This window comes from Ovis aries, chromosome 1 (genome assembly GCF_016772045.2).
Source record: "Ovis aries strain OAR_USU_Benz2616 breed Rambouillet chromosome 1, ARS-UI_Ramb_v3.0, whole genome shotgun sequence".
Lineage (NCBI taxonomy): Eukaryota > Metazoa > Chordata > Mammalia > Artiodactyla > Bovidae > Ovis > Ovis aries.
The window spans coordinates 257,573,803-257,599,695 of NC_056054.1; the positions used below are offsets into that span (position 1 = coordinate 257,573,803).

Here is a 25,893-nt window from a genome sequence, read left to right on the forward strand (position 1 = left end):
GATGAAAGTGAAAGAGGGAGTGAAAAATCTGGCTTAAAATTCAGCATTCAGAAAACTAAGATCATGGCATCTGGTCCCATCACTTCATGGAAAATAGATGGAGAAACAATGAAAACAGTGACAGACTTTATTTTCTTGGCCTCTGAAATCACTGCAGATGATGACTGCAGCCACAAAAATTAAAAGATGCTTGCTCCTTGGAAGAAAAGCTATGACCAACCTAGACAGCATATTAAAAAGCAGAGATATTACTTTGTCGACAAAGGTCTGTCTAGTCAAAGCTATGGTTTTTCCAGTAGTCATGTATGGATGTGAGATTTGGACCATAAAGAAAGCTGAGCACTGAAAAATTGATGCTTTTGAACTGTGGTGTTGGAGAAGACTCTTGAGAGTCCCTTGGACAGCAAGGAGATCAAACTAGTCAATCCTAAAGGAAATCAATCCTGAATATTCATTGCGAGGACTGATACTGAAGCTGAAGCTCCAATACTTTGGCCACCTGATTCGAAGAACTGATTAATTGGAAAAGACCCTGATGTTGGGAACGTTTGAAGGCAGGAGGAGAAGGGGATGACAAAGGATAAGATGAATGGCATCAACAACTCAATGGACATGAGCTTGAGCAAGCTCTGAGAGTTGGTGATTGACAGGGTAGCCTGACGTGCTACAGTCCGTGGGGTCACAGAGTTGGACTGAGCAGTTGAACTGAACTGAAGGGAGTGGTCAGTGTGACAGGGAATTAGGTGAATTATAGAGGCATGTACCTTTATTTTCAGTTACTGGGCTCATCTTTAAAGATTAATTGGGATTTTAAATATTTGAATAGGACAGACTATTTAGAGTGAAATAAATCATACAGAATATAAAAATAAAGGATAATCTTTACTATGAATATAAAACTAGTTCTTTAAATGATGGACTAAGTTTCCTTTAAGCTGATAAACTCTTATTTTAGTCCCTCATGTTATTTAAAAACAAGAGGTAAGACCGTTTTCTTTCATTCATAGTTATTATTTACATTGAGGAGTTACCATATGGTATTTCCTTTTTATTGCCCTTTTATTCAAAGTTATATTTCAAAATATTAGTTTTGTACTTACCATAGAAACTTCTTTCTTCCTAGGTTAATGTTCATTTTACTAATACTTTAACCTCAAATGTATAGTGTTTTGATTAACATTAGTCGCATCAACTTGTAAGTAAAGTGAAGCTATAATTTTTAATGGTTTATTTAAAAGAATCTAAAAGTGGAGTAAAAATGGAAGTTTCCCACGTTAATTCAAAATTAACTGATCGTGTAATTACTGACAGGTAGCAATTGATGCTTCATGCATTGTGAATTCTTTTTTGTTGACAGTAAAGGAGGTTTATCATTCTTACAAAAGGTCTTTTTCTTTCAGGATCCAATTACAACAGAAGAATTCCCCTAACACACTAATTCTTTCTCATTTTGTGGGGAGGCCCATGTCAACCAGCTCAGAGGCTTCCTTGATTATTAAACGACTGACTCTAAAGGTAGAATATACCATTTTTGGAGTTAGTTACTACAATTTTTATTTAGATTCAGAAGTTGTCTGACCTGAGGACCTGATGATAAACTAATTTTCAGTATTACCCATTTGTTTTGGTTTTGCATACGGGTAAAAGTATATTTAATGCTATTGGGTCCTTCTGGTGACAATTTTGGTTTAAAATGCAGAGATAGAAATATTTCTCACCAGCTGTGTGATAAAGTGTAGCTGCTTTAATTTGTATGTGTTCTCACCTTGTAGTTGATGCAGCATTCTTGGTCAGTATCTGCTCTGTCATTGGATCCTGCTAAGCTTTTGGAAGAATTTCCACGTTGGCTGGAAAAACTCTCTGCCCGTCATCAAGGCAGCATCATCATCATTATTGATTCTATAGATCAAATTCAGGTATGTTTTCACTTTGTAACCTGTTGATACACTCAGAAAGAGACAAAAATATCAGTAATGACAGATGTTTAAATCATGTTTGTGAGAAAAAAGTGTTGATTTTGTTTATTTCTGCTTAATTTATAGAGAGGAAGCATATGGATAATACAGAAACACACACACACAAACATATATATATGCCAATAGACACTTGTATCTTGTTGGGAAGGACCAACTATATTTTCACAATTAGCAAATATTGTTCATTTTGACATAGTTTTAGGGCTTTGACATTTCCTTACATGCCCAGAATTCAGATCAGTGATGGTAGTGTTTTACCACTTGTTCTTCTAATATTCTGAGATACATAATCCCCAAATAAGATTTTATCCTTAATGAGAAATATAATGAGAATTTCATTTTAATTGGAAAGCTTTTGAAATATTTTAAATTAATAGATGGAATTTTGTTTTTATATATTTAAGCAAGTTGAAAAACACATGAAATGGCTGATAGATCCACTGCCTGTGAATGTAAGAGTAATTGTTTCTGTGAATGTAGAAACGTGCCCTCCAGCATGGAGGTAAGCTGCTAACATTAGTTATTTCTGGCTACATAAAATATTTTAAGTAGAAAGAAAGGTTTTTGAAACATGATTATTTCTCATATTTTTCATGTAAGTGGGAGTGAGGATAGGGGAAGTGCGCAAATTCAGAAAAAGGATACAATCTATAGCATTTTGTGGGAAGTTAGATCTGAGATGTGAGGGAGAAGACTAGGATGGCCCCCAGGTTTCTGGCTTGAGAAATAAAGTAAATTGTGGTTCCATGAACTAAGATGGGAAACACAGAGGACAGGCAGGTTTGTGAAGGAAAGGTCATGAGTTTTGTTTTCAGACATGGTTTGTTTGAGTTGTCAATTATAGCTCCAGTTGGTGATTTCTGTCTGGTAGGCAGTGAAATTTATGGGTGAGGAAAACAAGGGCAGAGCTGGACCAGGAAAAATAAGACTAGCCAGCTGTGATCCTGAAATGCAAGTCCAGTACTTAAAAAGGGATGCAGTGGTTGAGTTCTGTGAAGTGGTGTTTCTCAATCTATTTTGTCTCCCTACCCCAGGAGCCTTTTTAGTAATGTTCTTCCTAATCACCTCCCTACCAAGAAATTTTAATATCACACATATACCATACATAAATTCATGAACATAAACAGATATATGTGTATTTGTTGTTCAGCTGCTAAGTCATGTCTGACTCTTTGCAACCCCATGGACTGCAACATGCCAGGCTTCCCTGTTCTTCACTATCTCCTGGAGTTTGCTCAAACTCACACCCATTGAGTCAGTGATACCATCGAACCATCTCATCCTCTGTCTCTCCCTTCTCTTTTTGCCTTCAATCTTTTCCAGCATCAGGGTAGCCAAAGTATTGGAGCTTCAGCTTCAGTCCTTCCAATGAATATTCAAGGTTGATTTCCTTTGGGATTGACTGGTTTGATCTCCTTGCTGTCCAAGGACTCTCAAGAGTCTTCTCTGGCACCACAATTTGAAAGAATCAATTCTTTATCATTCAGCTTTCTTGCAAAGATTAAAAGTATACTCAGTGAAATTGGGTCCTTTTGGTGACAATTTTGGTTTAAAATGCAGAGATAGAAATATTTCTCACCAGCTGTGAGAAACGTGACTCGTACCCATACATGACTATTGGAAAAAGCATAGCTTTGACTATATGGACCTTTGCTGGCAAAGTGATGTTTCTGCTTTTTAATATGTGGTCTAGGTTTGTCATAGTTTTTCTTCCAAGGAGCAAGTGTAATTTTGTGGCTGCAGTCACTGTCCACAGTTATTTTGGAGCCCAGGAAAATAAAACCTGTCACTGTTTCCACTTTTTCCCCAGCTGTTTGCCATGAAGTGATGGGCCCAGATGCTATGATCTTGGTTTTTTGAATGTTGAGTTTTAAGCCAGCTTTATCACTCTTTCTCCTTCCTCAAGATGTTCTTTAGTTCCTCTTTGCTCTCTGCATTAGGGTGGTGTCATCTGTATATCTGAGGTTATTGATATTTCTCCCAGCAATCTTGATTCCAGCTTGTGAGTCGTGCAGCCTGGCATTTTGCATGATGTGCTCTGCATATAAGTTAAATAAGCTGGGTGACAATATACAGACTTGATGTACTCCTTTCCCAATTTTTAACCAATCTGTTGTCCCATGTTCAGTTCTAACTGTTGCTTCTTGACCTGCATACAGGTTTCTCAGGAGGCAGATAAGGTGGTCTGGTATTCCCATCTCTCTAAACATTTTCCACAGTTTGTTGTGATCCACACAGTCAATGGCTTTAGCCTAGTCAATGAAACAGAAATAGATGTTATTCTGGAACTCTCTTGCTTTTTCTATGAGCCAGTGGATGTTGGATATTTGATCTCTGATTCCTCTGCCCTTTCTAAATCCAGCTTGTACATCTGGAGGTTCTTGGTCCCATACTGTTGAAGCCTAGCTTGAAGGATTTTGAGCATAATCTTGCTGGCATGTGAAATGAGCATAATTGTACAATAGTTTGAACATTCTTTGGCATTGCCTTTCTTTGGGATTGGAGTGAAAACTGACATTTTTCAGTCTTGTGGCCACTGCTGAGTTTTCCAAATTTGCTGGCATACTGAGTGCAGCACCTTAACAGCACCATCCTTTAGGATTTGAAATAGCTAAGCTGGAATTCCATCACCTTCACTAGCTTGCTGGGGAGGGGAAATCTTACACTTTTTATGTATAAAGCACAGATTTGTGGTTTATAAAAAGCGTAAGATTTCCCTTCTCCAACAAAGAATTTCAGCATTTCACTGAGACTGGATGTTATAGGGTATTAAATTTGACTGAATTACAAGCAATGTTTGGTAAAAGACTATGTCTGGCACTATTCCTCATAGGTACCAATACTGATGTTATTTTACTGATCGTATAGAACATAGAACTAGAAATGTTTTACCAGTTTACTGTCAATATATGCGCATTTATCTTATAATAGTGTTTGTTGTGATTAATTGCTAAAAGTGATGACATGCATGTTATAACATGTATAAAGGAAATAATATTACTATGTTTAACAGAGATTAATTTTATGAAGGTAGTATAAAAAATTAATTCTTATAATGGACTTTGATTTGTATTATGGGAAGCTTTGTTGTTTCATTAGAAAAGAATTTGATTTTTCCTTTTTCTTTAAATAAAAGGCTGTGGCCTACACTTCATCTTGACCCTTTAAATCCAAAAGATGCAAAATCTATTATAATTGCAGAATGCCACTCTGTAGACATTAAATTGAGTAAAGAGCAGGTAAGTATTTTTAATTTTGCTGCTCTCTTTTACTCTCTATAGATTTCTTTATTTAAAAAAAAAATACCTTATATGAGACTTAAAATTCAATATAGGAAACTCTATGTGGTTCCAAGGAAAATTGGAATTTAGTTATTACTTTGTTAAATGGATTTACCCTTAAACTAATAAGATATAGAACAAGCAATAAAAAAGACTTTGGTCTTAAGGCTTACTTTACTGTATTATATTAAGCAGTATTTTAAAAGTGAAAAAGCATTTGTATGTTGACAGCACTTGTAGTTTACCACAGCACGGCAGTGATGCCACTGATGAGGTGGCAGGAACTGTTATTTCTTCAGGGGCATTTGCTGATGGCTCAGTTGTAAAGGCCACTTAATTCCAGGGTGGTTTTGTATTTTTGTTTTGTTTTGTTTTGTTTTTTTGGTTAACTGGTACAGGAGAAGAAGCTAGAACGACACTGTCGTTCTGCTACAACCTGCAATGCTCTTTACGTCACTCTTTTCGGCAAAATGATTGCACGGTAAGTGGTAGTTATTTTATGTCACCTTCAGCAATTTTGTGTTTGCTGCAGAATGCTTCCTCACTGGGTGAAACAGAACTGATCATTATGGCAATCTCTCAGGCCACTAAGATTCTGGTGTTCTAACTGTGATGCTATGACTTGACTGTGATACTGTAACTTGACATCCATGATAATGTGACAACTGAAAATTGCTAGCCCTTGAATATCAGAACTTGTTGGAAATATTTGTCTGGTTTTCATCACACTAACCTTTTCTCAACTTGGGGCTGCAAAAGAAGGCAATCTTTGTTCTAAATTGTCACCTTGAGGCCCGTAGTTTTGGGAAAGTGAGGAGGCAAATGAGGCATAAAAAATGTTATTCAGGTGTCTTTCAATATCAGTAGATAGATGTATTGGTAGGAATTTTTAATTGTCTCTGTTCCCACATCCTGATAAATGTTTCATCTTACAGCGGAGACTTCTATTTTAGACATTCATTTGTAATGTGCCTTTATATAAGCAGTAGAGAGTTTTACCTGGAGAAGGCAATGGCACCCCACTCCAGTACTCCTGCCTGGAAAATCCCATGGACAGAGGAGCCTGGTGGGCTGCAGTCCATGGGTTCGCTGAGAATTGGACATGACTGAGCGACTTCCCTTTCACTTTTCACTTTCATGCTTTGGAGAAGGAAATGGCAACCCACTCCAGTGTTCTTGCCTGGAGAATCCCAGGGATGGGGGAGCCTGGTGGTCTTCCGTCTATGGGGTCGCACAGAGTCCAACACAACTGAAACAACTTAGCAGCAGGAGCAGAGAGTTTTACTACCTTTACTTCTTCAGGACAGCCTCACCTTACTTTGTTTGCAACCAGAGGTAAAAAAAAGAAAGACTAATACTTGTTTTGGTATTCATCAGAGTAGGTTGTAATCCTAGCACAATTCATATTGGGGAAACTGAAACTAGTACTGTTGTCTCGCAATTCCACATTCTCACCTGAAGGACCACATTTGAAATGAAAAAAATCTTTCAAAACTTTGAATTGCCTGTGATATTTTCACTGACCCCTCCCCCTGTCCCCAGAGTTGTAGCAGTGAATCTGAGAACAACAGTGGCTTGCATGAGTACAATTCAAGAGTGTTAAGTCGTGCATTTCGTATATTTTGAAGTAATCTCTTTTAAGAGGGACTATGGACGATTTTTTGTTTTTTCACCATTCTTTACATATTAAAAAAAGAAACTACTGGTAAATATGTAATGTTTTAAAACAAACCCTATCTACTGTTTTCTTTAAGCTGATGTTTTCCAAATTCTGGTTCTGTTAGTTTGCATGGCTAACTAATAATACTTACTTGTAATTATTTTCTTGCTTCCTGTATGTAGGTGGCGCACATCTAGATGTACCATGTCTTATTTTTATGTTCCACAGTGTGCAGTAATTACTTGATACGTAGTTAATTCCCAGCATATGTTTATTGCATTGAATTAAATGGTATACTAAAATAACTCTGATGATTCTAGCAGTCCCATAAAACTAACGTTTTCCTGAGCCATGTTTTATCGAATTCCTGCTGTCATCAGTTGAACAGTATAAAAAAAGATAAAGTAGAGCATTGTTTTTATTTACCCCCAATTATTCAGTTGTTGGCAGATTGTAAGAAATTAAATCTGTTCTCAATTCCAACAGTGCTGGGAGAGCAGGCAATTTAGATAAAATCCTTCTTCAGTGTTTCCAGTGTCAAGACACTGTTTCATTATACAGACTTGTTCTGCGATCTATCCAGGAGTCCATGGCAAACGATACAGATAAAGAACTAATGAAGCAGGTAAAATGTAATAAACTTATAAAGGGAAGATTATTTTGCCATGTTTGGATTTGTGTGTGAATTGAAGTAAATGGTAAATCCCTGTAATGTTATGTTTCAAGCATATACTATACCCACTGCCATAGCATGCTTATGACCAGAAGTGATATCTCAGAGAATCTTCATTTTCCTGATTATCATGGAGATTTTTCATCTTTTCATGCTTCTTGGCTATTCTTGTTTCATCTTCTGTGAGTTGCTGGGTCAGGTCCTTTACCCATTTTTTAACTGAGTTGACTTTTTCTTGTTGATCTGTTAGTTTTTAAAGGTTCTGCATATTGAATACAAATTCTTCTTTATAGAGTTTACAAATTAATGTCTTCCCTGTTCTTGTGTTTTAACCTTATGGCATCATTATACAAAGTTTTATTTTAATAAAGTGAGATTTAGCCACAGTTTCTTTTATGGTTTATGCCTGTTTATCTTTTTTTTTTTATCCTTTGCTGTCATAAAAATGATTTGATATTTTTCCCTTCAAAATATTTTATAATTTTGTTCTTCATGTATAAGTCCTTAATGCACATTACATATTTTTATTTATTGTGTGAGGAAGGAATCTACTTTTTTTTTTTTTTTTTTTTTGCCACGCTGCACAGCTTGTAGGATCTTAGTTCCCTGACCAGGAATTGAACCTGGGATACTGCAGGGAATTCCCAGGAGCCTAATTCTTAATCTTTTAAAATATAGCTAGTTAATTGTTCATTTTACTTTATATATCTTTTCTACTGATTTGGGATGCCACCTCTCAGGTATCAAGCTCATATATAAACATGAGTCTGTTTCTAGGCTCTTCTGTTCTAATTTACTATTCTTTATCAATACCACTGTCTTAACTATTAGAACTTGAAAGTAAGCTTTGATATTTCATTGGGCAAACCCCCTCTTAATATTTTTCATAGTTGTCTTGGCTCATTTCCCATGTGTATCTTTAGAGTTGGCTCAGCAAGTGCCACGGAAATTCAGTATGCAATTTTAATTGGAATTGCACTGAATTTAGAGGCGAATTTAGGGAAAATTATCTTATATCTTCTCCTTCATGAAAAGCTAGATAGTTCTCCATTTATTTAGTCATTGTCTTGAATGATTTTCAAATAACATTTTATCTTCTTTCCCATAAAAGTTTTGAACATCTTTTGTTAAAATTTGTTTCTAATAACTCTGTAGTAGTTAAAATAACTTGTAAAACTTTTTTTTGTTGCTGGTTATTCAACTTAGTTTTTGGAAATTCACTAACAACCTTGCTGAGCCCTTATACTTTTAACCTGGATCCATTTTTGTGTTTATTTCTCAGCTTGGGGGGTTTCTGTAGTTGGACTTTTCTTTCCACCTCTAAGCCCACGAGCTTCCTTCCTTGTCTTCTTGTTCTGCTATTTATCTACCTAAATTTTCAGTTTACTATTTGGGATACTTGGGGGATTTCCCTTTCTTTTCTGAAGGTTCAATTATGATTTTAGAAATGTTTTGTTACTTGTTGTTATCTGATATTAAGAGGCATTTGTACTAAGAGGGTTGTTTTCTTCCCCCATCTTCCCAGAATTGGAACTCTGTCATTAGCTTTAATAATACATTTCCTGCAGTTTTAATTTCACTAAACTTTTTCTATATGTATATTATCTTTGGCACGCTACATTTTATATATACACTGTCTTATTCTTGATTAGTGTCTTTTGGAAAGTGTGTTCTAAGAAATCTGTTTCTTGGTTTATTAAATCACTTGAATGATAAATTTGAATAAGTTAATAAGCTTAAAAGAATTATGGACATTTTAATGGCTATTAGTTAACAATAGAGGTACTGTATAATCACTGTTAATTTATTTTATCTACCTAGATTCTCTGCCTTGTAAATATTAGTCACAATGGTGTGAATGAGTCAGAATTGATGGAACTCTATCCTGAGATGTCCTGGACTGTCTTGACCTCCCTTATTCACAGTTTACACAAAATGTGTTTGTTGACTTATGGTTGCGGTTTGCTTAAGTTTCAACATCTACAGGTAAATGTTATCTTAGTAAGGTTTTTTCACTTATTGAAATGTCTACATATCATCGCATATGTATTATGCTATATAATACCATATTATTTCAAATATTTCAATTAAAAGACAAAATTGAAATCTCATTTGGCATTACAGATATTTTTCCAGTAATTTTAGGTTAGATACAAAATTTGGCTAGTATTCTTATGAAGTAAAACCTTTATGAAATGGCTATTACTTTAAAAAGTAGTTTTTTCTGAAAGAGAAAAATGTTTTTTCAATTTTATGTTTCATTGTATTGTTGGTATATTATACATGTTTTAGGAGCTTGGGTTCTGTCACTCTGCCTCAGTTCACAGCCCAGCTCTTTACAGCTTAATGTAACCCTGGGCAAGTTATCTGAGCCTTGGGCAGATGTTTCCAGCTCACCTCAGGGGTTGTGAAGATAATTAATTGAAATGGTGAATAATTAATTGGTCCTGGTGAAGTCCTAAACATGATTTCTAGCACCTAGTAAATAATGACTAATATAACTCTTTTTTTTGTACCGCATAATTTGCATCTGTTAATCCCAAATTCCCAATCCTTCCCTCCCCAACTACCCCTTCCCCTTGGAAAACACAAATTTGTTTTCTATGTCTGTGATTCTGTTTCATAGATATGTTCCTTTGTGTCATATTTTAGATTCCACATATAAGTGGTAATCACAGTTTGTCTCTTTCTGACTTCGCTTAGTATGAAAATCACTAGGTCCATCCATGCTGCATTTTCATTCTTTTATTTATGGCTGAATAAATATTCCATTGCTTATATGTACCATGTATTTTTTATCCATTCTCCTATTGATGGACATTTAGGTTTTTTCCATGTCTTGGCTATTGTAAAGAGAGCTACCATGAACACAGAAGTGCATGTATCTTTTTGTTTGTGTTTTGTTTTGTTTTGTTTTTTGGGGTTTTTTTTATTTTTTTAATTTTAAAATCTTTAATTCTTACATGTGTTCCCAAACATGAACCCCCCTCCCACCTCCCTCCCCATAACATCTCTGTGGGTCATCCCCATGCACCAGCCCCAAGCATGCTGTATCCTGCGTCAGACATAGACTGGCGATTCGATTCTTACATGATAGTATACATGTTAGAATGCCATTCTCCCAAATCATCCCACCCTCTCCCTCTCCCTCTCCCTCTGAGTCCAAAAGTCCGTTATACACAGCTGTGTCTTTTTTCCTATCTTGCATACAGGGTCGTCATTGCCATCTTTCTAAATTCCATATATATGTGTTAGTATACTGTATTGGTGTTTTTCTTTCTGGCTTACTTCACTCTGTATAATCGGCTCCAGTTTCATCCATCTCAACAGAACTGATTCAAATGTATTCTTTTTGATGGCTGAGTAATACTCCATTGTGTATATGTACCACAGCTTTCTTATCCATTCATCTGCTGATGGACATCTAGGTTGTTTCCGTGTCCTGGCTATTATAAACAGTGCTGCGATGAACATTGGGGTACATGTGTCTCTTTCAATTCTGGTTTCCTTGGTGTGTATGCCCAGCGTGGGATTGCTGGGTCATTGCAATTTTTTAAGGAATCTCCACACTGTTCTCCATAGTGGCTGTACTAGTTTGCATTCCCACCAACAGTGTAGGAGGGTTCCCTTTTCTCCACACCCTCTCCAGCATTTATTGCTTGCAGATTTTTGGATCGCAGCCATTCTGACTGGTGTGAAGTGGTACCTCATTGTGGTTTTGATTTGCATTTCTCTGATAATGAGTGATGTTGAGCATCTTTTCATGTGTTTGTTAGCCATCCGTATGTCTTATTTGGAGAAATTTCTGCATGTATCTTTTTGAATTACAGTTTTTTTCTGGATAAATGCCAAGAGTGGAATTGCCAGATCTTATGATTACTCTATTTTTAATTTTTTAAGAAACCTCCATGCTGTTTTCCATAGTGGCTGTACCAGCTTACATCCCTACTAGCACTATGGGAGGGTTCCCTTTTCTCTACACCCTCTCCAACATTTGTTATTTGTAGACTTTAATGATGGCCATTCTGACTGGTGTGAGATGGTACCTCACTGTAGTTTCGATTTACATTTCTCTAAAAATTAGCAATAATGAGTATCTTGTCATATGCCTATTCACCATCTGTATGTCTTTGGAGATATATCTACTTAGGTCTTCTGCTCATTTCTTGATTGGGTTGTTTGGTTTTTTGTTATTGAGTTGTATGAGCTGTTGGTATATTTTGGAAACTAAACCTTTGTTGGTCACATCATTTGCAAATATGTTCTCCCTTTGTTTGTTTGTTTATGATTTCCTTTGCTGTACAGAAGCTTATAAATTTGATTAAGCCCTGTTAGTTTAGTTTTGCTTTTATTTCTATTGCCTTGGGAGACTGACCTAAGAAAACATTGTTACAATTATGTCAGAGAATGTTTTGCCTATGTTCTCTTCTATGAGTTTTATGGTGTCATGTCTTATATTTAAGTCTTTAAGTCATTTTGAGTTTGTTTTTGTGTATGGTGAGAGATGTGTTCTAACTTCACTGATTTACATGCAGTTGTACAGCTTTGCTAATACCACTTGCTGAAGAGACTGTCTTTTCTCCATTGTATTTTCTTGCTTCCTTTGCCGAAAATTAATTGACAGTAGGTGTATGGGTTTTTCTTGGCTGTTTCATTCCATTGATCCATAGGTCTGTTTTTGTGCCAATATCATGCTGTTTTGATTGCTGTAGCTTTGTAGTTTTGTCTGAAGTCTGGGGGGGGTTATGCCTCCTGCTTTGTTCTTTTTCCTAAAGATTGCTTTGTCAATTCTGTGTCTTTTTTTGGTTCCATATAAATTTTTGGATCATTTGTTCTAGTTTTGTGAAAAATGTCATGGGTAATTTGGTAGAGATCACATTAAATCTATAGTTTGCTTTGGGTGGTATGTCCATTTTAACAATATTAATTCTTCCAATCCAAGAGCATGGGGTATCTTCTATTTTTTGAATCATATTATTTCCTTTATTAATGTTTTATAGCTCTCAGGATATAAGTCTTTCACCTCCTTGGTAAGATTTACTTCTAAGTAAATTTTTTGCTATGACTTTAAAAGGAATACTTTTTTACATTCTCTAATATTTCATTGTTAGTATAAAGAAATACAACTGATTTCTTTATGTTAATCTTATATCCTACTATCTTCCTGAAATCATTGATCTGTTCTAGTAGTTTTTGTGTGGAGTCTTTAAAGTTTTCTATATGCAGTATCATGTCATCTGCATATAATAACAATTTTAAATCTTCCCTACCAATTTGAATACCTTTTACTTTTTTTTTGGTCTGATTGCTGTGGCTAGGACTTCAAATACTATATTGAAGAGAAGTGGGGAGAGTGGGCATCTTTGTCTTCTTCCAGATTTTAGTAAGAAGGCTTTCATCTTTTCATCATTGAGTATTATACTGGCTGTGGGCCTGTAATAAATAGCTTTTATTATGCTGAGATATGTTCCCTTTGAATCTACTTTGGTAAGAGTTTTTATCATAGACGGATATTGAATTTTCTTTTTTTTTTAATTGAGTTTTCTCAAATGCTTTTTCTGCCTTTATTGAGATGATCATGTGTTGTCTTTTCTTTGTTGATGTGGTATATCATATTAATTAATTTGCATATATTAAATCATCCTTATGACTCTGGGATGAATCCACCTTGGTTGTGGTTGTGTATGATCTTTATGTGTCACTGAATTAGGTTTGTTAATATGTTGTTAAGAATTTTCACAACTATATTCATCAAAGATGGCCTATAATTTTCTTTTTCAGAAGTGTCTGTTGTGGTATCAAGGTGATGGTGGCTTCATAGAGTTTCTTTGGGAATGTACCTTTCTCTTCAGTCTTTTAGAAGAGTTTAGAAAAGACTGGTATAAGTTCTTCCTTGTATGTTTGGTAGAATTCGCTTGTGAAGCCATCTGGCCTTGGAATTTTGTTTGTAAGGAGTTTATAAATTACAGATTCTATTTTACTTCTAGTTATTGGTCTATTCAAGTTATTTATTTCTTCTTGATTCAGTTTTGCTGGATTGTATGTTTCTAGAAAGTTGTCCATTTCTTCTAAGTTGTTGAATTTGTTGACCTATAATTGTTCCTAGTATTCTCTTATGGCCCGCATACCAAAAAATGTTAAGTCCACACAGGCTACACAGGGATGCTCTGACATAAAAAATGGTCCTCCAAGACCACAGTAGATAACTGTTTCTCCTAAATCCATAGAGTAAGAGAAATATAAGTAAAATGAAGCAGAGGAACCACTCCCAAATAAAAGATCAAGAGAATTCTCGTTAAATGAGACAGACTTCTTCAATCTAATAGACACTAAAACACTAGAAGGAATAGACACTGAAGGAATTTAAAAGGACTATTCATAGTAATGTAGGTTACTGTACAAAGAGACTAGAAACTAGAAGGAGGAGCCGAGAAAAATTAGAAAATTCACTTGCTGAAATGAAAGCTGAGCTAAAGGCAATGAATAGCAGAATAAATAATGCAGAAGAATGAATAAGTGATCTGGAAGATAGAATAATGGAAATCACCCTATCAGAACAGCAGACAGAAAACCAAATGAATTAAAAAAAAAAAAAAGCAATATAAGAGACCTATGGGATACTATAAAAGCATGTCAGTCTATACATAGTAGGGATCCCAGAAGGAGAAGAAAGAGAGAAGGGGGATTGAAAATATATTTGAACAAAGTATGCCTGAAAATTTCCCAAACCTAAAGGAAGAAACATATCCTCCTGTGTACAGGAGGCACAGAAGGTCCCAAACAAGATAAACCCAAACAGACCTATATCAATACATACTATAATAAAAAATGGCAAAAGTTAAACATAAAGAGGGCTAGAGAATAAGGGGTGACAGAGAATGAGTTGGTTGGATGGCATCACTGACTCAATGGACATAAGTTTGAACTAACTCTGGGAAATAGTGAGGGATAGAGAAGCCTGGATTGCTGCAGTTCATGTGGTCGCAGAGTCAGACGTGACTTAGCAATTGAATAACAACAAAATATAAAGAGAAGATACTAAAGGAAGCAAGAGAAAAACAAAGAGTTAATTATAAGGGAATCCCCATAAGGCTATCAGCTGATTTCTCTACAGAAACATTATAGGCCAGAATAGAATGACAAAATATATTCAAAGTCCTAAAACAGAAAAATCTGTAACCTAGGATACTCTACCCTCCAAGATTATCATTTAGAACTTTTCAGATGGGCAAAAACTTAAAAAAAAAAACAACAATACTAAACCCATCCTAAAGGAAATATTGAAAGGTCTTATCTAAATAGGAGAGAAGTAAGAATCAATAGGGAAGAGCAAACCACAATTGGAAAGTAAATCATTTAAATAAGCTGGTTTGTTAGTTAGTCACAAAGTCATGTCCAGCTCTTCTGTGATCTCATTGACTGTAGCCCGCCAGGCTCCTCTGTCCATGGGTTTCCCAGGCAAGAGTACTGGAGTGGGTTGCCATTTCCTTCTCCAGGGGATCTTCCCAACCCACGGATTGAACCTGCGTCTCATGCATTGGCAGGCAAATTTACCACTGAACCACCGGGTACGCAGATATTTAAAAATTTCTGTGAAAGTGGTGATAACCACAACAAACAGCAAAAGGACAAACATGAAGATATTAAAGAGGACATCAAGATCATAAAATGCGGGGGACGAGCATAAGAAAATGTAGACTTTTTTTCCCTAGAATGTGTTTGAGCTGTATAACTACCAGTCTAAGGCAAGCAGATATAGGAAGGGGGTTAGCATACATGAAACATAGGGTAACCACAAATCAAAAACATATAATAGATTTACAAAAACCAAAGAGAAGAGAAGAGAAGCATAATGCAAAAGGAAATCATCAAACCCCAAAAGGAAAAAGGAAAAGAAAGGAACAAAGAAGAAATATAAAATCATGGAAAAACATTATTTAAAATAATAATAAATACATTTCTATTAATAATTACTTTAAATGTCAATGGACTAGATGCTCAAATCAAAAGACACATAGTCACAGAAAGGATAAAAAAAAAAAGTATAGAATATGCTGCCTACAAGAGACTCATTTTAGGGCAAATGATACACATAGATTGAAAGTGAGAGGATGGAAAAAACCATTTCAAGCAAATGGAAATGTCAAGAAAGCAGGGGTTACAATATTCATATCAGACAAAATAGACTTTAAGTCAAAGGTTATAAAGAGAGATAAAGAAGGTTACTATATTATGATAAAAGGATCAATACAAGGAGATGATAGTACACTCATCAACATATATTCAGTCAATATAGAAGCAACTAAATACATAAAACAAATACTACCAGACATAAAGGGATAAATTGATGGGAATACAATAATAGCAGGAGACTTTAACACTTGACTCACATCAATGAACAGATCTTTGAGACAGAAAATCAGTAAAGCAACAGACAGCCAAAATGATACAATATAATAGTTAGACTTAGTTGATATTTTCAAGACATTACATCAAAAATGTAATGTCTTGAACTTCCTGATGTTCAAGCTGGTTTTAGAAAAGGCAGAGGAACCAGAGATGAAATTGCCAACATCTGCTGGATCATCGAAAAAGCAAGAGAGTTCCAGAAAAACATCTATATCTGCTTTATTGACTATGCCAAAGCCTTTGATTGTGTGGATCACAATAAACTGTGGAAAATTCTGAAAGAGATAGGAATACCAGACCACCTAAGCTGCCTCTTGAGAAATCTGTATGCAGGTCAGGAAGCAACAATTAGAACTGGACATGGAACAACAGACTGGTTTCACGTAGGAAAGGGAGTATGTCAAGGCTGTATATTGTCACCCTGCTTATTTAACTTATATGCAGAGTACATCATGAGAAATGCTGGACTGGAAGAAACACAAGCTGGAATCAAGATTGCCGGGAGAAATATCAATAACGTCAAATATGCAGATGACACCACCCTTATGGCAGAAAGCAAAGAGGAACTAAAAGCCTCTTGATGAAAGTGAAAGAGGAAAGTGAAAAAGTTGGCTTAAAGCTCAACATTCAGAAAACGAAGATCATGGCATCCGGTCCCATCACTTCATGGGAAATAGATGGGGAAACAGTAGAAGCAGTGTCAGACTTTATTTTGGGGGGCTCCAAAATTACTGCAGATGGTGACTACAGCCATGAAATTAAAAGACGCTTACTCCTTGGAAGAAAAGTTATGACCAGCCTAGATAGCCTATTCAAAAGCAGGGACATTACTTTGCCGACTAAGGACCGTCTAGTCAAGGCTATGGTTTTTCCTGTGGTCATGTATGGATGTGAGAGTTGGACTGTGAAGAAGGCTGAGCGCCGAAGAATTGATGCTTTTGAACTGTGGTGTTGGAGAAGAGTCTTGAGAGTCCCTTGGACTGCAAGGAGATCCAACCAGTCCATTCTGAAGGAGATCAACCCTGGGATTTCTTTGGAGGGAATGATGCTGAAGCTGAAACTCCAGTACTTTGGCCACCTCATGGGAAGAGTTGACTCATTGGAAAAGACTCTGATGCTGGGAGGAATTGGGGGCAAGTAGGAGAAGGGGACGACCAAGGATGGGATGGCTGGATAGCATCACGGACTTGATGGACATGAGTCTGAGTGAACTCCAGGAGATGGTGATGGACAGGGAGGCCTGGCGTGCTGCGATTCATCGGGTCGCAAAGAGTTGGACACGACTGAGCGACTGAACTGAACTGAACTGAACATCAAAAATAGCAGAATACACATTCTGTTCAAGTGCACCTGAAACATTCTCTAGGATTGAGCGCATGTGTGTGTGTGTGTTCAGTCCTGTCCAATTCTTTACAACCCCCTGGACTGTAGCCCACCAGACCCCTCTGTCCATGGAATTTTCCAGGCAAGAATACAGGGATGAGTTGCCATCCCCTTCTCCAGGGTATCTTCCCTTGAACTCGCATCTCGTAAGTCTCTTGCATTAGCAGGCAGGTTCTTTACCACTAATGCCACCTGGGAAGCCCTTCATTGCCATGGTTAATTTATATATGTAATCTAATGTAAATAAATTCTTTCATTTGAGTATGCTGTGTTATATGTAGGTGTAGAATATTTGTAATTTCACAGGCTTATCTTTCTCCTTTGTAGTATTAATACATCACTTAAATATAGTTTCCTTTTTTTGTATTTTTGCAGTCCACATTTCAGATTTTTAATGTATTCACTAAAAGTTTGAATTGTATTATATTTTGAGTTCTAACAAGAATTCTGTCAGTTGTCACATAAATACATACTGAATTTTTAAATATTTTAATGCTATTTCTATTCTACAACTATAAATTGAAATAATTATAAATTTCATTTTAAAAATTCATTGTTAGATGTACAGTGACTTACAGAAAATAGACTGTGATATTTTTTCTTTTTCTCCATAGGCTTGGGAAACAGTGAGACTAGAATACATGGAAGGCCCCACCATTATTACTTCATATAGACAAAAGCTAACCAACTATTTTACCATGCAGCTAAGGTATTACAAACGTCCATTTTGTTGTTCTTAGCTTCTGCAACACACTATACCTCTGTGTCCTTATTTTTTTCTTTCTTAGAATAACTTAAAATATAAAAATTTACTTACTATTTTAAAGGTTAAGTTCTCTCCTGTTAATGCCAAAAGAACAAAATATAATTATGCAAGTCAGTCTTTTAATATTATGCTGAAGATTTAAGTGAAATCAATGCAGGATCATTTTATTATTTTTATTTTATTCTAGTTAAATAATTTAAGTAGTTAAAAAATATGTGTATGTCTGTAAATACCTGGTTGTATACAGTTGTGTCCATTGATGGGGTATTTTTGATAATTCAATTTGTGTCCATTGATGGTTTTTTTAATAGTTCAATGCCTACTCTGTAGGTATAGGAAAATACCTATAGAGTTTGATCAGTGGTCCTGAATATCACTTTATTTCCATAGTTAGGTTCATAAAATTTCTGATTTTTACCTAATTTTCTCAGTATTATTCATCGAGTCAGGGATAGGATATATATCAAATATGTATCTCCTCCTTTAACATTTGCCAGTAGTCTTTTGAAGCAATCCCACTGTGGGACAGCACTATTGAATGTTGTCCCTTCTCTTCTAATAGTCAGGACCGAGTGACTTGGAGGAGTGCAGATGAACTACCTTGGCTTTTCCAGCAGCAGGGAAGTAAACAGAAGCTGCATGACTGTCTTCTTAACCTCTTTGTGTCTCAAAACCTCTATAAAAGGTAAAAAACTTATTTGTAGGACATCTTTCCCCAGAAAAACAGATTCAAACAGTTGTTCGGGGTAACAGGGGAAAATGGCATTCTTCATTTAAAAATTAGTCCACTTTCAGTGGTAACCGTAGTATAAAACAATATGGGAGAAATTTTAAACAGTTTGCAAATTGCCATGTCTACTTTTCCCAAGAGGTAAACAAAAAAGATGCTGTGCTGTGCTTAGTCACTCAGTCATGTCTGACTCTGCAACCTCATGGACTGTAGCCCGCCAGGCTCCTCTGTCCATGGGCGTTCCCAGGCAAGAATACTGAAGTGGGTTGCTGTGCCTTTTTCCAGGGGATCTTCCCAACCCAGGGATTAAACCAAAATCTCCCACATTACAGGCAGATTCTTTACTGTCTGTGCCACCACGGAAGCCCAAACAAAAAAGATAAAGAGTATTGTTTTTATAAAATCAGAGCTGGAATGCTCTCGAGGTAGCTTTGTATCTTAATCTTTCACTGAAGCAGGTTTAAATCCAGACCACCCAGAGAGGTGGTTCATGATGTCTACCTCTTAGGGCATCCAAGTATTTTAAAGTATAGCCTTCAAGCTAGACTTTGGGCTCTTCATAGGATCTGACTGGTGTCAGAATTTAAAGAAAGGATTACCCTTTTCTTATAATAATCTTTTTTAAGTTTTTATTCTATCTTTTTGGCTGTACCATGTGGCATGTGGGATCTTATTTCTCATACCAGAGGTCAAACCCACACCCCATGCAGTGGAAGCACCAAGTCTTAGCCACTGGCTAAGGGAGATCCTTTATGTCTCATTGGTATCTCCTGGTGTGTCTGAATTTGCCTCTTGCAGAATCACCTTTTTATGAGCCAACCTTCTGACCTCTAAGTCCCACCTCCGTCTCACCTAGAAATTTAGACACTTCTCATAACTTAGCTGCATGATTTGTTTTGTTCCTTAATGATCTCTCTCAAATTTCTTTGTTGCAGCTCATAAATTATTTCTGATCTCCATCCAGTTTCTCATGATTTGAAATGAGATTCATCCTTTAGTTTAACAGCTCTCCATCCTACTTAATACCATCTACAGATGAATAAGCTTACTTTTATCATTCCATTCCTTGATGAAAATACAAAGCAGGTATTCTGACAGCTTGCCTGTGCTTTGTTTCTTCTGTTCGTATTTCCATCATTTAAAATAATTTTGGGGTGAACTCAGCCGTTGACTGCATATCGTAAAAAATCTAAACAGGATTCTGATAGGGTTCCATTGGTGAGTAACCATAATGGTATTCATGGTATCAGCCAGCACTATGGAGTACTTGCTACATGCCGTGGTCTCCTTAAAGCAACACTTGAGGCAGGTGATGTCGGGGTGCTCCTTCTGCAGCCGAGAATGATGAGGTAGGAGAGAACACAGCTAGAGCGCTGTAGACTCAGATGGCAGGCCCGGTTTACACCTTTAGCTCACTACACTGGACTGGCCTCCTAATATACTGTCAGTAGCTTGATATGAATTTGTGGCATCTTCACTCAGTAGTGGGGTTTACCATTTCTTTTTCATTATATCACTGTTATTTGTTGAAACAGAGGACATTTTGCTGAGTTGCTGAGTTATTGGCAGTTTGTTGGCAAAGACAAAATCGCAATGGCAGCAGAATACTTTGATTCACTGAAGCAGTATGAGAAAAACTGTGAAGGCGAAGAGAGCATGGTTTGCTTAGCTGACCTTTATGAAACCCTGGGGCGATTTCTCAAGGATCTAGGCCTTCTCAGTCAGGTAACTTCAGCAGGGAGTTAGAGGCTGTGGGTCTTCATGTTTACTCTCTTCTCCTTCCTAGGAATTGATGTAGCTTTCATTTGTTGTGCTAATCAGATGGCAAATCTTACAGGATTTCACTCACATTAATTGGTCTTTAACCTTTTTCTTCCCCAGGCTGTTGTGCCTTTGCAGAGGTCTCTGGAAATTCGAGAAACAGCTTTAGATCCAGATCACCCACAAGTAGCTCAGTCTCTCCACCAACTCGCAAGTGTGTATGTACAGTGGAAGAAGTTTGGCAATGCAGAACAACTGTATAAACAGGCATTGGAAATCTCAGAAAATGCCTATGGTTCAGACCATCCACATATTGCTCGCGAACTTGAGGCACTTGCAACTTTGTACCAGAAACAAGATAAGTAAGATTTCAATTAGTAATTCTCTGGTTTTTTGACAGGGAATTAGTGTTCTTAATGTACTTATGTGGGAGGCATTGTTTTGTGGCTGTGTACTTTTCTTTATCCTGTACTTTCCTTATCCTATATTCTTTTGAATCCACCATATTCAAATATTATTCTTTGTCTGGGTCTTCATGGGGTAAACAAAATTAGAACTGCAAGGTTCATCTCTGTTTCAAGGACAAGGTTCATCTCTGTGGAGGACAGAGCATGGACTTTGGAGTCATAGAGCTGGATGTGCAAATGAGCTCCTTTGCTGACTGGCTTTCTAATACTGAGTACTACTAATACAGGGGACAGCAAACCATCACCCACATGCCCAGTCCAGAAGGTCCCCCCCTGTTTTGGACCTAAGGTTGTAGTGGAACACAGCCATAGTTTTTTGGGTTTTTTTTCATTTACATATTATCTGTGGCTGCTTTCATGCTTCAACAGTAGCTTTTTAGTTTCAACAGCAATCACATAACCCACAAAGGCAAAAATGCTTACTATCTAGCAGTTTACAGAAGTTTGATCCCTAGTATAATACAACCTCTGAAAGGTATCTCTTCTCTATCTGAAATCATTTCTTTTGCTCAATCATAAGCAACACATATTGGAATTTTTTCTTTTAACTTCTAAAAATATTGTTTCACACAGATTTTGTGTGAATTTCCCATTTCTATGTGACCAAAAATTAGTTGATATAGCAAACTAAAGTTTTGAATTTTCATTTAATTGGATTGCATTTTAGAGATTGCCTCTTAAACTCAAACTGAGTTTAATCAGCTAAAAAATAGTTAAATGTCAGCTAGTTGGAAGACATGTTCTTTTAGTTGCTAAGTCATGACTGAGTCTTTTGTGACCCCATGGACTATATCTCGCCAGGCTCCTCTATGCATGGGATTTCCCAGACAAGAATATTGGAGTGGGTTCCCATTGCCTTCTCCAGGGATGCATTTCCCTTCTCCTGACTCAGGGATTGAACCTGCATCTCATGCATAGGCAGGCAGATTCTTTACCACTGAGTCCCATGGAAGCCCACTTGGAGGACTAGATTTATTAGATTTTGCTTTGTGAAAGTTTTTGGTTAAGATTTTTCATTCCATATGACTATCACTTCTAAAGAAATAATGTTGTATTTAATTAGCAAAAAAAAGACTTTACATTGGTGCTTTATTTCACTGAAGTATGACACTTTGGACATGTTCCTTTCCTTTGACTTATTTTTTTTTTTTTTTTAAGATATGAACAAGCTGAACATTTTAGGAAAAAATCGTTTAAAATTCGTCAGAAAGCTGCAAGGAGAAAAGGCAACTTGGTAATGAGAGATTTCTTTTGTGTTGTATTTTGAACAAAAAGGAAAAGAACATCTCCATATCATAATGTAGATGCATAAACCTCACATATTTAAAAACTTTTGACTTTAAAAATTGATTTCTAGGGAAATACTAATTAATATTTTCTAATTTAAAATACATGTTTAAATATTAGTATCACTGAGAAGTACAAATTAGTGTATGTTTATAAAGTGGAACTATATATTTTGGTAATCATTTTACACTATATACATGTCATATCATAATGTTGTACACTTTACACAGTTTTATATGTCAATTATATCTCAATAAAGCTGGGGAAATTTTTCTTTTTAATTTTTAAAAAGTAGAACTATATAATCCAAAGACTAGATTTTAGTGTGAAGCAATTATACTCCAATAAAAATTAACAAAAATGATAAAGGTTAGATTTTAGAAGATGAACTTAAAAGCTGTTTCAATTTTTTAAAGAGCTGGAAAAGAGAATAAAAGAAATTTAGTAAACATTTAATGTTACATTCAAATGCCAAGAAATTATTATCCTTAAGTGTAAAAAATTTTTCATTTTTCTAAGCTGCTGATAAAATAAATATAGCATATTTATTTTAACTTAAAATGCTATATTCAGTTTTTTATTAAAATGTATTTCATATCTAACACTGTGTAAATATAAGATGTACAACATATTTATTTGATGCATTTATATATTGTAATATGATTACACCATAACATCACATCACAAAATTATTTCTTTTTTGTGATTGGAATAATTAAGATCTAGTCTCTTAGCAAGTTTGATGATTATAATACAGTATTGTTGCCATTATTACCTATGCTATACATTTGATTTCCAGGACTTACTTGTCTACTAGTTGCAAGTGCTATGTGCAATTTTAAGTTCAGTTCAGTTCAGTCACTCAGTCGTGTCTGACTCTGCAACCCATGAATCACAGCACGCCAGGCCTCCCTGTCCATCACCAACTCCCGGAGTTCACTCAGACTCACGTCCATCGAGTCAGTGATGCCATCCAGCCATCTCATCCTCTGTCGTCCTCTTCTCCTCCTGCCTCCAGTCCCTCCCAGCATCAGAGTCTTTTCCAAATGAGTGAACTCTTTGCATGAGGTGGCCAAAGTACTGGAGTTTCAGCTTTCGCATCATTCCTTCCAAAGAAATCCCAGGGCTGATGTCCTTTAGAATGGACTGGTTGCATCTCCTTGCAGTCCAAGGACTCTCAAGAGTCTTCTCCAACACCACAGTTCAAAAGCATCAATTCTTCGGTGCTCAGTTTTCTTCACAGTCCAACTCTCACATCCATACATGACCACAGGAAAAGCCATAGTAGTACTTGGTATTAAATGTTTAGTAATAGGGTTAATAAATATATGCACATTAATTGTTTCCTGATCTTTTTGATGCATTTAGGGATTCTGTTCATTTTGCTAAAATATCATAGTCATTTTCACAAAATAGTTTTAAATGAATTTAAGAATGTGATGTCACTGGGAAGTTTGTATACTTTTTAATAATCATTAGAGTAATTGAGTATACTTAAAGTAATTGTAATCTACTTTAAAGGAAACAAAAGGAGAAAGGATTTTTTCAGAACCCTAGTATATTGCTTCAGAATCAGAGATTGCACTTTCTTGATGATTGTTGTGAATTTCTGTGTTTCTCCAGTATGGATTTTCCCTTTTACGTAGACGGGCCCTACAATTAGAAGAGCTCACATTAGGTAAGGATACACCTGACAATGCTCGGACCCTCAATGAACTGGGTGTGCTCTACTATCTTCAGAACAACCTAGAGTGAGTACCATACTGTTCATATTGAAAACAGGTATTCATTTCATCTCTTGCATCTATCAAGCCAAGCTAGAAAAAACTGACAGAATTTTTCATGTATGATATCTTATGAACATGGCCACATTTAACAAAGACCATGACAATTTCTCCACTGTTTTCTTTGACATTGTTTATTTAATAACTAAGATATTCTGTAGTTTCCTTAGTATTTTATGTTTATAACAAGTGAGTTTGTGTAGATATTGTACAAAAGATCTCACATAAGAACAAACTTGGGACTGAGAGAAAATAAAAGAATGTAGATGGCTGCTAATTTTATTCTTCAATTTATTTGGGTGTAGACTCAAAAAGACTCTTTTATGATAAATGAGTATTTTTTGGACTTCTTTGTATGTCAGCAAAATATAATAGACTTGACATTTTGGATATCAGAAAAATACAAATATTTAGCCCACTTCACAAAGGAGCAAGGTCTACTGTTTGTTGTGGTGCTCAGGCTTCTCATAGTGGTGGCTTCTTTTGTTAAAGAGCATGGGCTCTAGGGCACATGGGCATCAATAGTTGTAGCACACAGGCTCAGTCATTGCGGCTCCCAGGCTCTACATTATAGGCTGAGTAGTTTTGATCCACGGGCATATGTAGTCTTCCCAGACCAGGAATTGAACATGTGTCCCCTGTACTGGCTGGCGGATTCTTATCCACTGCACTATCAGGGAAGTCCCACAAAGGGTTCTTTAATTAAAACTTATTTAGTACTAGGGAGCTCCCTTGTAGCCTGGTGGTTAGGGTTTTGCTCTTTTACTGGAGAGGCCCGGGTTCTACCCCTGGTCAGGGAACCATCTTGCATGGTACAATGCAGCCAAAATACCAAAAAAAACTCAACCAGATTTAGTACTAACTCCAAAGGGAGGGAGAAAGAAAGAATACCAAAATCCTTTGAGTTTGGCTTAGTAATTTTTAAGATATAAAAAGTTTGTTTTGGAAACTATTTATGAGTTTGTCTTTTAGGAGAAGTGAAGTGGAGAACTGAGACAATTATCCAGATACTTTAGGGTCTCACACTACCAGGAAGGCATATTTAATTTTTGGAAAAGGGCAGAAAGAGATGAGAGATGGGAAAGAGGATTTTGAGCTGAATCCTTCATTTTAACTATCTTGGATTTAAGAATAAAAGTACTTCAGTTCTCCTCCTAATTAGGACTAGGGTTCTGACTTCTAGAGGATAGTTTAAACCATTTGGGTCTTTTGTTCATAGAACAGCTGACCAGTTTCTGAAGCGTTCCTTGGAGATGAGGGAGAGAGTTCTAGGACCAGATCACCCTGACTGTGCCCAGTCTTTGAATAATCTGGCGGCTCTGTGCAATGAAAAGAAACAGTATGACAAAGCAGAAGAACTTTATGAAAGAGCCTTAGACATTCGGAGACGAGCATTAGCTCCTGACCACCCTTCTTTGGCTTATACGGTAAAGCATCTTGCGATCTTATACAAGAAAATGGTAAGTAATCCACAGCATGCCTACATGTGTTTTATAATATACCAGTTAAGCCAAATTGCTGTAAGGAAAACAATTTATCTTCTGATGGATAGATTATTTTCTATCAGCTTTTAAATCACAATGATTTAATTATTTCAGACTTAACTAAATTAAGGTCCTAGTTTAGTTTTTAACAATACATTCTAAATACAAATGCATTTGTCAGCACTCCAGCTAGAACTTATTCTTCTTTTACATTTCAGAAGTTCTAAAATTC

General features: G+C 36.2%; 1 protein-coding gene across 3 annotated transcripts in view; it reads left to right on the plus strand.

Moving 5' to 3' along the window:
• NPHP3 (nephrocystin 3) overlaps positions 1–25,893 on the plus strand; it is a 55,129-nt gene that overhangs the window by 25,568 nt on the left and 3,668 nt on the right. For all 3 annotated transcript variants that reach the window (XM_042237020.2, XM_015092656.4, XM_042237027.2), the window contains exons 11-24: positions 1,401–1,515; positions 1,773–1,916; positions 2,381–2,478; positions 5,113–5,215; positions 5,656–5,738; positions 7,404–7,542; positions 9,412–9,576; positions 17,997–18,091; positions 18,711–18,833; positions 20,414–20,603; positions 20,760–21,001; positions 22,265–22,340; positions 24,017–24,144; positions 25,397–25,637. In XM_042237020.2, the coding sequence (XP_042092954.1) occupies positions 1,401–1,515; positions 1,773–1,916; positions 2,381–2,478; positions 5,113–5,215; positions 5,656–5,738; positions 7,404–7,542; positions 9,412–9,576; positions 17,997–18,091; positions 18,711–18,833; positions 20,414–20,603; positions 20,760–21,001; positions 22,265–22,340; positions 24,017–24,144; positions 25,397–25,637 (1,942 nt within the window). The remainder of the gene's footprint in view (positions 1–1,400; positions 1,516–1,772; positions 1,917–2,380; positions 2,479–5,112; positions 5,216–5,655; positions 5,739–7,403; positions 7,543–9,411; positions 9,577–17,996; positions 18,092–18,710; positions 18,834–20,413; positions 20,604–20,759; positions 21,002–22,264; positions 22,341–24,016; positions 24,145–25,396; positions 25,638–25,893) is intronic.